Source organism: Cherax quadricarinatus, chromosome 8 (assembly GCF_038502225.1).
Source record: "Cherax quadricarinatus isolate ZL_2023a chromosome 8, ASM3850222v1, whole genome shotgun sequence".
NCBI lineage: Eukaryota > Metazoa > Arthropoda > Malacostraca > Decapoda > Parastacidae > Cherax > Cherax quadricarinatus.
In genome coordinates, this window is record NC_091299.1 from 12,735,865 (window position 1) to 12,750,339 (window position 14,475).

Here is a 14,475-nt window from a genome sequence, read left to right on the forward strand (position 1 = left end):
ATAATCTGAATGGAAGATCTGCACATCCAATACGAGACAGAAGCAATAAATATCAGGACTGACAATCTACAGAACAGGCAACTGTATATTATGCTAGATCTCTATATAACAGACGCAAAAGCCACCCTAACCGCTTAAGACCACTGATTATATAATCATTATAAAACCCTTAGAATGTTCCTCCAACAAACAGTCAGGCGTTTTATACACGAAAAGGACCTCCCAAGACCAATAATTCTGAATACCCTCCCTGAACATATAGAAGAATGAGTACTACCAGAGACAATCTATTTTTAAGACAAATAAAACAACCTACAGCAGGATACTGCCTAAGAATCTGATCTACTGACCAACAGCTCCAGCAGACGCCTTGAAACATGCAAAAGCAATTTGCCTGCTGCACTTCAAAAAATGTGCCTACCACTAATTAACTGTTATACAGGTATGCATGTTGTGCACATGTATGCCCCTGATGGGTGGTGTGGTATACCCAGTTATCTGATTATTATACATAACACAACTCACGCATATCTTTACTAATATATGCCAAAGTGGTTGGGCCACTTAACTTCATTACATCTTCTCCTCACCATCACACCCACCCCTCCTTATTCCATCCTTACCTATTCTTCCTTTTCCAACTTACCAAAGCTCTGGGTTTATATTATTATACAGATGTATGAGGCCAATGTGCATTTGAATATCACGCAAATAATTCTTAGTTTGTTGGGTGTAAGTTAGGGATTTATGAGAAATATAATTTAGTGGACAGAAGATGGGTTGATAAAATGTTTCCAAGATTTAGAGAGGATGGAGTAAAAGAGGATAAATAACAGGGCATATAATTCCGAGGTGCAAGATAGGAATTCTAGGGGCCTTTTCAGGAAGGTTTTGAGGGAAAGGGTAAGGGTGGTTTTTGAATGTTAGAGGGTTGGCAATTTAACAATCCTCTGTGAGCTAGTGTGTTAGAAAAAGTTGCAGGCAAGTTGTTTAATTATTTGATGTGCTTTTGCATTGTAAACAAGTAGCAATTTACCATTCTTTGAAGCTGATTCCGATGCGTAAATGACAGTGAAAGTGTATCTTCTTTCTCGGGCCACAGTTACAATATATATATATATATATGTATATATATATATATATATATATATATATATATATATATATATATATATATATATATATGTATATATATATATATATATATATATATATATATATATATATATATATATATATATATATATATATATATATATATATATACATATATATATATATGTATATATATTTACATATATATATATATATATACATATATATATATATGTATATATATTTACATATATATATATATATATACATATATATATATATATGTATATATATTTACATATATATATATATATATATATATATATATATATATATATATATATACATATATATATATATATATATATGTATATATATTTACATATATATGTATATATATATATATATATATATATATATATATATATATATATATATATATATATATATATTACATATATTTATATATGTATATATATATATATTTATATATATATATATATTTATATATGCATATATTTATATATATATTTACATATATATATTTATATATATTCATATTTACACATATATATATATATATATATATATTTATAAATATATATATATATATATATATATATATATATATATATATATATATATATATATATATATATATATATATTTATATATATATATATATATATATATATATATATATATATATATATATATATTTATATATATATATGTCGTGCCGAATAGACAGAACTTGCGATCTTGGCTTAAATAGCAACGTTCATCTTGCCATATAGGACAAGTGAAAATTTGTGTATGCAATAATTTCGCCAAAATCATTCTGAATCTAACGAAAAAAAATATATTTCCTTGCGTTTATTTATTACTAAATTATTGTAAACTTATATAAAATATATTCAGTTGGATTAGTCGAAAATAAATTGTTCTTGTTATAATAAGGTTAGGTAAGTTTTCTAAGATTCTTTTAGTGAAAAATCATAAATTTTTACATCAATATTAATGAAATATATATATATATATATATATATATATATATATATATATATATATATATATATATATATATATATATATATATATATATATATATATATATATATATATATATATATATATATATATATATATATATATATATATAGCACTGAACCTGTCACTAGAGGATGAGCAATAGGATCAGGCAACCCTCCCAGTGCGACTGGGAGGTATAGGGGTGCGTAAAGCAACGCATGTTGCTTTACCTGCTTTTCTGTCTTCGTGTTTGGCTTCCAGTGCATTAGTCAAGAAGATAGTGCCCGAACGCTTGAGAGACTTGGTAGGAGCTCAAGACCCCAGGTTTACTGAAGCAGCAATTCGGTGGGACACCCTTACAGACTCCTCCAGTAGACCAGCTCCTCCCAAACAGCACAAACAGTCCCACTGGGACAAACCGATCATGGAAAAAATCGCCAACACAATGCTCTCCAATGCTTCAGGAAAGAACAAAGCTCGTCTCCTGGCAGTGAAGGCACCACACTCAGGAGATTTCCTGTTAGCTGTTCCCAATTCCTCCCTGGGCACCCGTCTCGACCTACAGGCCATTCGGATTGGTGTTGCTCTTCGCCTAGCCGCCCCCATCCTCACCGAACATAGGTGTATTTGCGGCAGGGCGACAGCTGATCAATTCGGACTCCATGGTCTCGTGTGTCACACAGCAGAAGGGAAGTATGCCAGACATGAGGAGATCAATGACATAATAAAGAGAAGCCTCGCCACAGCCCGTTGCCCAGCTCAACGGGAACCCCAAGTACAGAGGTCCGATGGAAGTCAAAAGCGTCCTGATGGAGCCACTATGCTACCCTGGAAGGATGGAAAGCAGATTGCCTGGGACTACACCTGTGCTGCCACATTGGCAGACACCTACTTGCCATACTCTGTAGTGGAAGGGGGTGGAGCTGCCAGCCACAGGGAGACCCAGAAGATCCGAAAATATGAAGACCTTCCCCCTTGCTATAACTTCATTCCAATAGGGTCGGAGACCCTTGGAGCATGGGGCAAGTGTGCTCTAAAGTTCCTCAAAGAGCTGGGTGAAAAGCTCATCATAGAAACCAAGGACCACAGGGCGACCAGCTTCCTCTTTCAGAGACTCAGTGTTGCGATCCAGAGAGGAAATGCCTGCAGCATTCTGGGCACGCGGCCCACCGCAGGGGAGCTGGACGAAGTATTCGAGATGTAGCTCTGAGTTACCTATGTTGTTTTACTTTGTATCATATTTTTGTGAATGTTTCGTCAATGTATTTTGTCTTTAAATAAAAATATATATATATATATATATATATATATATATATATATATATATATATATATATATATATATATATATATATATATATATATGTATATATATATATATATATATATATATATATACATATATATATATATATATATATATATACGTATATATATATACATATATATATAGTGAAGAGAGATGTCGTCTTGCCAGCTGTTTGGGATCGATTCCCCAGAATTTTTCCCTTCATTTCAGCCGGCTACAGCAAACCCTCAATTCTTTTGTTTGGAGAACATGAAATTCTCTCATCAGAGGGTGTTCAGCAGGGTGACCTACTCGCTCCACTTCTCTTCTGCTTGGCAATAAGAGAGCTAACGTCCAGCCTCTGTAGCGAGCTCAACATCTGGTACTCTGCTACCACTCTGTCTAATAGTACCCTCTCGGGAGCGCCGCTGGGTCACCAGGCCATCGACACTGTCCTCAAGGACAAACTGAATAGCCTGATGAGACTGGAGGAGAGAGTAAGCGATCTTTATGTCCATGAAGCTTTGTATCTCCTCACAAGGTGCCTTACTATGCCAAGACTCACTTACTTCCTGAGGTGTGCACCCTCTTTTGGCAACCCAACACTCGACGAATATGACGCACACCTGAGATCAACCTTTAAGAAGGCACCGAACCTGTCAATAGAGGATGAGCAATGGGATCAGGCAACCCTCCCAGTGTGACTGGGAGGTATAGAGGTGCACAAAGCAATGCATGTTGCTTTTCCTGCTTTTCTGTCGACGTGTTTGGCTTCCAGTGCATTAGTCAAGAAGATTGTCCCCGAATGCTTGAGAGACGTGGAAAGAGCTCAAGACCAAAGGTTTGCTGAAGCAGCGATTCGGTGGGACACCCTTGCGGACTCCTCCAGTAGACCAGCTCCTCCCAAACAACACAAACAGTCCCAGTGGGACAAACCGATCATGGAAAAAATCGTCAACACAATGCTCAGCAGCCTTTCAGGAAAGGACAAAGCTCGTCTCCTGGCAGTGAAGGCACCACACTCAGGAGATTTCCTTTTAGCTGTTCCCAATTCCTCCCTGGCCACTCGATTCGGCCCACAGGACATTCGGCTTGATGTTGCTCTTCGCCTAGGCGCCCCCATCCTCACCGAACATAGGTGTATTTGCGGCAGGGCGACTGCTGATCAATTCGGACTTCATGGTTTCGAGTGTCACACAGCAGAAGTGAAGTATGCCAGACATGAGAAGGTCAATGACATAAAGAGAAGCCTCGCCACAGCCCTTTGCCCAGCTCAACGGGAACCCCAAGTGCAGAGGTCTGACGGAAGTCAAAAGCATCCTGATGGAGCCACTGTGCTACCCTGGAAGGATGGAAAACAGATTGCCTGGGACTGCACCTGTGCCGCCTCATTGGCAGACACCTACTTGCCATACTCCGAAACTGAAGGGGGTGGAGCTGCCAACCACAGGGAGACCCAGAAGACCCGCAAATATGAAGACCCTCCCCCTTGTTATAACTTCATCCCAATAGGGTTGGAGACCCTTGGAGCATGGGGCAAGTGTGCTCTAAAGTTCCTCAAAAAGCTCGGTGAAAAGCTCAACATAGAAACCAAGGACCACAGGGCGACCAGCTTCCACTTTCAGAGACTCAGTGTTGCGATCCAGAGAGGAAATGCATGTAGCATTCTGGACATACGGCCCACCGCCGGGGAGCTGGACGAAGTATTCGAGATGTAGCTCTGAGTTATTATCAATGTTGTTTTACTTATGTATTTTTGTGAATGTTTTGTCAATGTATTTTGTCTTTAAATAAAATATTTATCATATACAGGGGGTGGTAGGAGAAAATTCTCAAACAGCTTCAGGGAGAACCTTGAGTTTTCCCTGAAGCAAGTTTATTCTTTTCTCTGAGGATGAGGGTCCCTAGGACAGTTCTGGAGGTGGTACCTCCCTATAGTATATATATATATATATATATATATATATATATATATATATATATATATATATATATATATATATATATATATATATATATATATATATATATATATATATATATATATATATATATATATATATATATATATATATATATATATATATATATATATATATATATATATATATATATATATATATATATATATATATATATATATATATATATATATATATATATATATATATATATATATATATATATATATATATATATATATATATATATATATATATATATATATATATATATATATATATATATATATATATATATATATATATATATATATATATATATATATATATATATATATATATATATATATATATATATATATATATATATATATATATATATATATATATATATATATATATATATATATAATATATATATATATGTATATATATATACATATATATATATAGGATGGGGTCCACCTCTGGTGTAAATTGTGGGACCCATAGCCTCGGAGAAGTGGATAAAAAGGCTTCAAGGAAGAATATTTGGATTTCTTCCTGAAGCCATTTGAATATTCCACTTCCCCTACCACCCCGTCTTTTAAACTATTTTTTTTTTACCAATAGGAATATTTTATTACATAATATGGCACAGAAGATTTAAGAGATACATTGTTGATATAAAGGTGGCATATATATATATATATATATATATATATATATATATATATATATATATATATATATATATATATATATATATATATATATATATATATATATACATGTTGTTACGTGTGTATCACCGATTATAAGGCGAAAATCTCATCCAGCTCCTCAGAGCTGGGGCGTGTGCCCAAAATGCAGCATGCATTACCCCTTTGAACAGCCGCGCTGAGCCGCTGGAACAGAAAACTAGCTGCCCTGGGATCCCTAGTTACCCTGATGAGTCTTTTTCCCAGCTCCTTAAGGAAATTAGATGCACTCTTTCCCCATGAGCCAAGGGTCTCTGAACCTATGGGAACAAACATATAATGATGGGCAAGTTCTCCATATTTTCTAGACTTTTGGGACTCCCTAAAGCTGGCAGCTGCCCCTCCTTCCTCCCTGGTGTATTGGAGATAGGTATCAGCCAAGGTAGATGCACATGTATAGTCCCACACCACCTGCTTCCCATCTGTCCAGGCTTGAAGGGTGATACCATCTGGACGCTTCTGGCTGCCATCAGATCTGCATAGTTGGGGTGGCTCCCTTACTGCTGGGCATCCAGCTGTTGTGAGGCTCCTCTTGATAATGTTATTAACCTCCTCATGTCTTGCAATCTTTCCCTCGGATTTACGGCACACAAGACCATGGTACCCGAATCGGTCTGCTGCTTCACTGCCACAAATACACCTGTGTTCGGCGAGAATAGGGGCGGCAAGTCGAAGGGCAACACCGATGCGGATGGTCTGTGGGTCGAGGCGTGTGCCAAGGCTGGAGTTGGGAACAGCCAACAGAAAGTCCCCAGCATGAGGGGCTCTCACTGCCAGCAGGCGGGCTCTATATATATATATATATATATATATATATATATATATATATATATATATATATATATATATATATATATATATATATATATATATATATATATATATATATATATATATATATATATATATTGAATCAACTGCAATATTTGTAATTGAAAACACCTTCAAATGCAACTAGTACACGAGTCTATCTCATGTGATGACTTTGAAGAGTTACTAATAGGTGTAACTTTTCAGGTTGCTTGGTTGGTGGATTATCGCTATGGTTCGCCCGAATGCCCATAAGTTTTCCTACCTACTATGTGGCAGTATTGCTGGCCCACTATAGTAGGTACTTGTACTTGTTCTTTATAAATTCTTACCTATGTAAGAGACAGACCTTTAAGTAGTTGCCTCAATTTCATATTCTTTTATCCAAATTTTGCTTCCTTCATAACACACAAAGGCCTTGTGCAACCGGCTTCAACTTTTCATTGCTGGTATATGGTAACTAGAAAAAGATTCATTTAACTATTACCATATGCGGCTCTGCTGTTTCACTTTAAGATTTGTAAAAAGTGTCCCCTAATACGACGATGACCATAAGTGAAAATCAAGTGAGTAGGTGCACATTTTCTAATTTTATATATAAAACTGTGTGAAATTTTTATTTCTATTAAATCATGTTAAATATATTTAAGGCTATTTCTTCAAAATGACATCAATATTTAATAGCTGAGGCATCTATGGGACAATATAATGCCCAAAAAGTTTGGTTTGTTTGTGAGAAAATTTGTCACTATAATATGTTATTAAAGAAATAGAAATCGAACACTCATTTTTTTTAGCGAAAAATGGGACTGTAAGTTTCAATTTACCTTTTTATAGAAGAAATTGGGAAAATTGACAAACTGATTTGCATACAATGATTTGAGTTCCTCCGAGCGACTTCAAACTTATCTTGCTTAAGTCTTTTATGATATTGATCACTCTGTGATAATGAGAGTATGTCTCTTCTGTTTGACTTCAAACATATTTCTTAGAGGTATTTATGAATTAATGTTAGCTGTGAATATCTTAATTTGCCATTTTTATTGAAGATATATTTGGATATTAATTTCTGTGAAAACGAATGAATGCCTCTTGATTTATTTAAAATTTTCAGCGATAATGTTAAACTGCAATAGTTACGTAAGCTGTTCTCCACATTGTTGTGTTACATGCACTGAGGTAGAAGGGCTGAGTTTTTTTAGTATGAGGATACCTTTCTCGGGTCACGCAGCAACCGAAATACATAGTTATTTTATTGTAAATTTGTGCAGCTTAGTCATTAAAAAAGGCAAATAAAGTTGACCATACACTTAACACTTTATTTTTAACAATTCCTGCTAAACAACAAAATTAGCAAATTCAAAAAACTGTGATGTAGAGTTCAATAGTGATCAACATTTAGAAACAGTATCCATCTTTATACTGAAGAAAATTCCCATTTAATTTTGCTGGGACAACTTTTCGATATTACCCTCTTTATTTCCTGATAAAGATTTCAACGGATGTAAACGTTGTAACAATGTGTCTTTTCTTCATTATAGTCAGCAGCACCATAATTCAGCACCACAAATTACCACAGTTCAGCGATTTCCTACCGGAATACCGTGGATATCTGCCAGGGATGCTGTAGAAATTACGACATGATTCTGTTCATTACCTCTAGTCGATTTGCAGTAATAGTTTTGCCGTAAATATATGAGCTATGGGTGCCTTCAGGGGGAAAAAAAGGCGAACATTACTGCATTATATAAGTGCATATCAAAGTATATATTTTATATGGTGCTCTGGCTTTTATGGCTGAGAATAAAATGTTGATGGTTGAGACACGGGAGCTGAATATCCACCGCCGCCACCACCACCACCACCACCAATCCCGAACCCATCCCCACCACCGCTTACAAAGCCACCGCCGCCAATTCCAAAGCCACCTCCCAAACTACCGCCACCGCCGTTGTCAATCACGTCACCTTCTCCTTGCGCGGCGGAGCTGAGGGCAGACTGAAGGTCTCCACCGGTAGGAAGAGACGGGTTGTCTCCTTCACCATAGTTAACAAAGTATACTTGAGGACTCTCTTGCTCTGGTGCTGGTACTTGGATGACATTCTGGCCTTGCTCAGTTATCCTGTTGAGAACGTACACGATATTTTTCTGTTTTGGTGGTGGGACGATAATAGGTTCTTGTCCTTGGCCTCCCTCTGGTGTGCGGATGAACACAATGTTATGCTCAATTTTGGGTGGAGGAACATTTGGTTTTGGACCAACCACTGGAGAAACTGCTGGCGCATTGAACAGAAACAAATTGCGACTGACCACAGGAGTCACACAGCTGCCGTCCACATTGAGTACCTGCCCAGAACTGCAGCCACCTCCGAAGAAACCAGATCCTCCTGAACCTCCAGAGAATCCTGATGCTCCTGAGGAGAAACCAGATCCAAAGCCACCTGAGAAGCCAGAACCGAAAGAAGGGCCTGCAGAGAACCCTGTGCCAGAGGATGCGTCTAGGTTGTAGCCATGAGGAACTGAGTCGGTGGCGACTGCCAGGAAACAAATCAACATCTGAAAGATGAAATATATGCATGTATGATTGTTAAACGCTAAATTATTTTGATGATAAGTATGATCATTCAAAAATGAGATAGACCTACATACACGATCTCCACAAGGTATCAAAATTCTACATGATAAATTATGAAAGCATTTATTGCAGAATTTTAAACTGTTAAGGTTCCATTAGATTATTTTATGTACGAGTGAGACGCTAAACCCATTGGGGATTATATTTTACAAATCAAAATATAACAAATAGGAGGTTATGATACCATGCGATCGTTACAACGATATACATGGTATTTAGAGATGTTATTTTGACGCAAATCCCACACGAAAACCAAAATATGTTTAATATCTTAGATTTAGTTCTTTCTTCTCAGACCTGAAGCACGGAAGTTCTATCCCAAACAAGTTGAAACTTTAGGCAAGTCTCGTTACTCCTGTTGCTTCTGTTATTTACTGTCCAGAGGTTGTAGTAAAACATGTTTGAGCTACACTTTTATATGATCTTGATATAGCTTGTAAATTGAACGGTATATAAAACTTTTACTTTATTATGAAGAATACTACTACTACGAGATGTGGATGTTGTTAAGAAAAACTCCTGTAAGATAAAAAAAAAGTGGGTAGATATAAATGTTATTACAATATATGGGTGCTAATGAAATATACAGTACGGGCCTAATGGGTATTATTAATGCATTAATGCCACTAAAATGTTTCTTCTGCTTCTTCTTCTTCTACTTGATTTGACGGTACTCTGCCGATACTCTGCCGGCATGGGTATTTTCCAGATGGTGACCCTGCCTTGGCTCCCTGTCTTGGGTGTGTCTGAGACATATGTTTACCAAGGGAGGAGGGACAAATGCCTCCTCATCTTCTGGGACCAACTGTCACCAGGCCTTGCCCCATTCCTCTCCCCCCCCCACCCTTCACAGGGTTCGTAGGAAGAAGCTAGACTTTTCGTCTGCCATCTTCACCTCCTCAGGGGGGGCTCGTGGGAATGGCAGCCTTGTGAGCTTCAGGTGGTAGCAAACTTTCTACTGTCACAGTCACACAACTCTCATAACTTGGGAGATATACTCACACTGACTGGTAGGATAAGGTTGGTTTGCGATATTTGCATATATATATACATACATATATATATATATATATATATATATATATATATATATATATATATATATATATATATATATATATATATATATATATAAATATATATATAGGGGAGTTTCAGTGGGGGGAAATAAATGGGATTAAATCTGGAGTATCTGAGAGAGTTAGAGCAAAGGAAGGGGTAGCAGTAATGTTGAATGATCAGTTATGGAAGGAGAAAAGAGAATATGAATGTGTAAATTCTAGAATTATGTGGATTAAAGTAAAGGTTGGATGCGAGAAGTGGGTCATAATAAGCGTGTATGCACCTGGAGAAGTGAGGAATGCAGAGGAGAGAGAGAGATTTTGGGAGATGTTAAGTGAATGTATAGGAGCCTTTGAACCAAGTGAGAGAGTAATTGTGGTAGGGGACCTGAATGCTAAAGTAGGAGAAACTTTTAGAGAGGGTGTGGTAGGTAAGTTTGGGGTGCCAGGTGTAAATGATAATGGGAGCCCTTTGATTGAACTTTGTATAGAAAGGGGTTTAGTTATAGGTAATACATATTTTAAGAAAAAGAGGATAAATAAGTATACAAGATATGATGTAGGGCGAAATGACAGTAGTTTGTTGGATTATGTATTGGTAGATAAAAGACTGTTGAGTAGACTTCAGGATGTACATGTTTATAGAGGGGCCACAGATACATGAGATCACTTTCTAGTTGTAGCTACACTGAGAGTAAAAGGTAGATGGGATACAAGGAGAATAGAAGTATCAGGGAAGAGAGAGGTGAAGGTTTATAAACTAAAAGAGGAGGCAGTTAGGGTAAGATATAAACAGCTATTGGAGGATAGATGGGCTAATGAGAGCATAGGCAATGGGGTCGAAGAGGTATATGGTAGGTTTAAAAATGTAGTGTTAGAGCAGAAGTTTGTGGTTACAGGAAAGTGGGTGCGGGAGGGAAGAGGAGCGATTGGTGGAATGATGATGTAAAGAGAGTAGTAAGGGAGAAAAAGTTAGCATATGAGAAGTTTTTACAAAGTAGAAGTGATGCAAGGAGGGAAGAGTATATGGAGAAAAAGAGAGAGGTTAAGAGAGTGGTGAAGCAATGTAAAAAGAGAGCAAATGAGAGAGTGGGTGAGATGTTATCAACAAATTTTGTTGAAAATAAGAAAAAGTTTTGGAGTGAGATTAACAAGTTAAGAAAGCCTAGAGAACAAATGGATTTGTCAGTTAAAAATAGGAGAGGAGAGTTATTAAATGGAGAGTTAGAGGTATTGGGAAGATGGAGGGAATATTTTGAGGAATTGTTAAATGTTGATGAAGATAGGGAAGCTGTGATTTCGTGTATAGGACAAGGAGGAATAACATCTTGTAGGAGTGAGGAAGAGCCAGTTGTGAGTGTGGGGGAAGTTCGTGAGGCAGTAGGTAAAATGAAAGGGGGTAAGGCAGCCGGGATTGATGGGATAAAGATAGAAATGTTAAAAGCAGGTGGGGATATAGTTTTGGAGTGGTTGGTGCAATTATTTAATAAATGTATGGAAGAGGGTAAGGTACCTAGGGATTGGCAGAGAGCATGCATAGTTCCTTTGTATAAAGGCAAAGAGGATAAAAGAAAGTGCAAAAATTATAGGGGGATAAGTCTGCTGAGTATACCTGGTAAAGTGTATGGTAGAGTTATTATTGAAAGAATTAAGAGTAAGACGGAGAATAGGATAGCAGATGAACAAGGAGGCTTTAGGAAAGGTAGGGGGTGTGTGGACCAGGTGTTTACAGTGAAACATATAAGTGAACAGTATTTAGATAAGGCTAAAGAGGTCTTTGTGGCATTTATGGATTTGGAAAAGGCGTATGACAGGGTGGATAGGGGGGCAATGTGGCAGATGTTGCAAGTGTATGGTGTAGGAGGTAGGTTACTGAAAGCAGTGAAGAGTTTTTACGAGGATAGTGAGGCTCAAGTTAGAGTATGTAGGAAAGAGGGAAATTTTTTCCCAGTAAAAGTAGTCTTAGACAAGGATGTGTGATGCCACCGTGGTTGTTTAATATATTTATAGATGGGGTTGTAAGAGAAGTAAATGCGAGGGTCTTGGCAAGAGGCGTGGAGTTAAAAGATAAAGAATCACACACAAAGTGGGAGTTGTCACAGCTGCTCTTTGCTGATGACACTGTGCTCTTGGGAGATTCTGAAGAGAAGTTGCAGAGATTGGTGGATGAATTTGGTAGGGTGTGCGAAAGAAGAAAATTAAAGGTGAATACAGGAAAGAGTAAGGTTATGAGGATAACAAAAAGATTAGGTGATGAAAGATTGAATATCAGATTGGAGGGAGAGAGTATGGAGGAGGTGAATGTATCCAGATATTTGGGAGTGGACGTGTCAGTGGATGGGTCTATGAAAGATGAGGTGAATCATAGAATTGATGAGGGGAAAAGAGTGAGTGGTGCACTTAGGAGTCTGTGGAGACAAAGAACTTTGTCCTTGGAGGCAAAGAGGGGAATGTATGAGAGTATAGTTTTACCAACGCTCTTATATGGGTGTGAGGCATGGGTGATGAATGTTGCAGCGAGGAGAAGGCTGGAGGCAGTGGAGATGTCATGTCTGAGGGCAATGTGTGGTGTGAATATAATGCAGAGAATTCGTAGTTTGGAAGTTAGGAGGAGGTGCGGGATTACCAAAACTGTTGTCCAGAGGGCTGAGGAAGGGTTGTTGAGGTGGTTCGGACATGTAGAGAGAATGGAGCGAAACAGAATGACTTCAAGAGTGTATCAGTCTGTAGTGGAAGGAAGGCGGGGTAGGGGTCGGCCTAGGAAAGGTTGGAGAGAGGGGGTAAAGAAGGTTTTGTGTGCGAGGGGCTTGGACTTCCAGCAGGCATGCGTGAGCGTGTTTGATAAGAGTGAATGGAGACAAATGGTTTTTAATACTTGACGTGCTGTTGGAGTGTGAGCAAAGTAACATTTATGAAGGGGTTCAGGGAAACCGGCAGGCCGGACTTGAGTCCTGGAGATGGGAAGTACAGTGCCTGCACTCTGAAGGAGGGGTGTTAATGTTGCAGTTTAAAAACTGTAGTGTAAAGCACCCTTCTGGCAAGACAGTGATGGAGTGAATGATGGTGAAAGTTTTTCTTTTTCGGGCCACCCTGCCCTGGTGGGAATCGGCCAGTGTGATAATAAAAAAAATGTATATATATATATATATATATATATATATATATATATATATATATATATATATATATATATATATATATATATATATATATATATATATATATATATAAGTATATATATATATATATATATATATATATATATATATATATATATATATATTTATATATATATATATATATATATATATATATATTTATATATATATATATATACGTACATACATATAAACGATTCGTCCCTTTCTCTGATTGAACTTGATTACTTCAAATTCACTATAAATTGCTTCTACGGACTCAGCCTTTCCTTGCTTCAAAATATTTAAAAATTATCTATACTGAAAGAGGTAATCATGTGTATTAAAAATAACTCATTGGTCTTAAACTTCATGAAGAATATTTATGTAGTTTCAATTAGATTTACTACGGACAATTAGATTTAGTCCTGCCCAAAAAATTCACAGTAAAGTAACTCACAATCCAACATAATATTACCAGTAAGAGTTACCAGGGCTAATTTGCAGTTGTTTTTTCTATATCCAACATTACACCCATTCCTAAATCTCACTATCATAAATGTACAAAGTGCATTGAACATCACCAGCCTACTGTACAAAGTCAGCGGCTGCACCAAGCACTTACCAAGAGCTTCATCGTTGGAAGTGACATCTTCTTGAGTTGTCTCAGCCTTTATATAGCTCAGATCGTTCTCACTTTTCCTCGAGTCTCGTAG

At 36.9% G+C, this 14,475-nt stretch overlaps 1 protein-coding gene across 1 annotated transcript in view; it reads left to right on the plus strand.

Moving 5' to 3' along the window:
- Positions 1-14,475, plus strand: part of LOC128685314 (uncharacterized) — a 79,354-nt gene that overhangs the window by 10,324 nt on the left and 54,555 nt on the right. The window contains exons 3-4 of the mRNA XM_070082726.1: positions 9,219-9,428; positions 9,857-9,900. Of these exons, the coding sequence (XP_069938827.1) occupies positions 9,219-9,428; positions 9,857-9,900 (254 nt within the window). The remainder of the gene's footprint in view (positions 1-9,218; positions 9,429-9,856; positions 9,901-14,475) is intronic.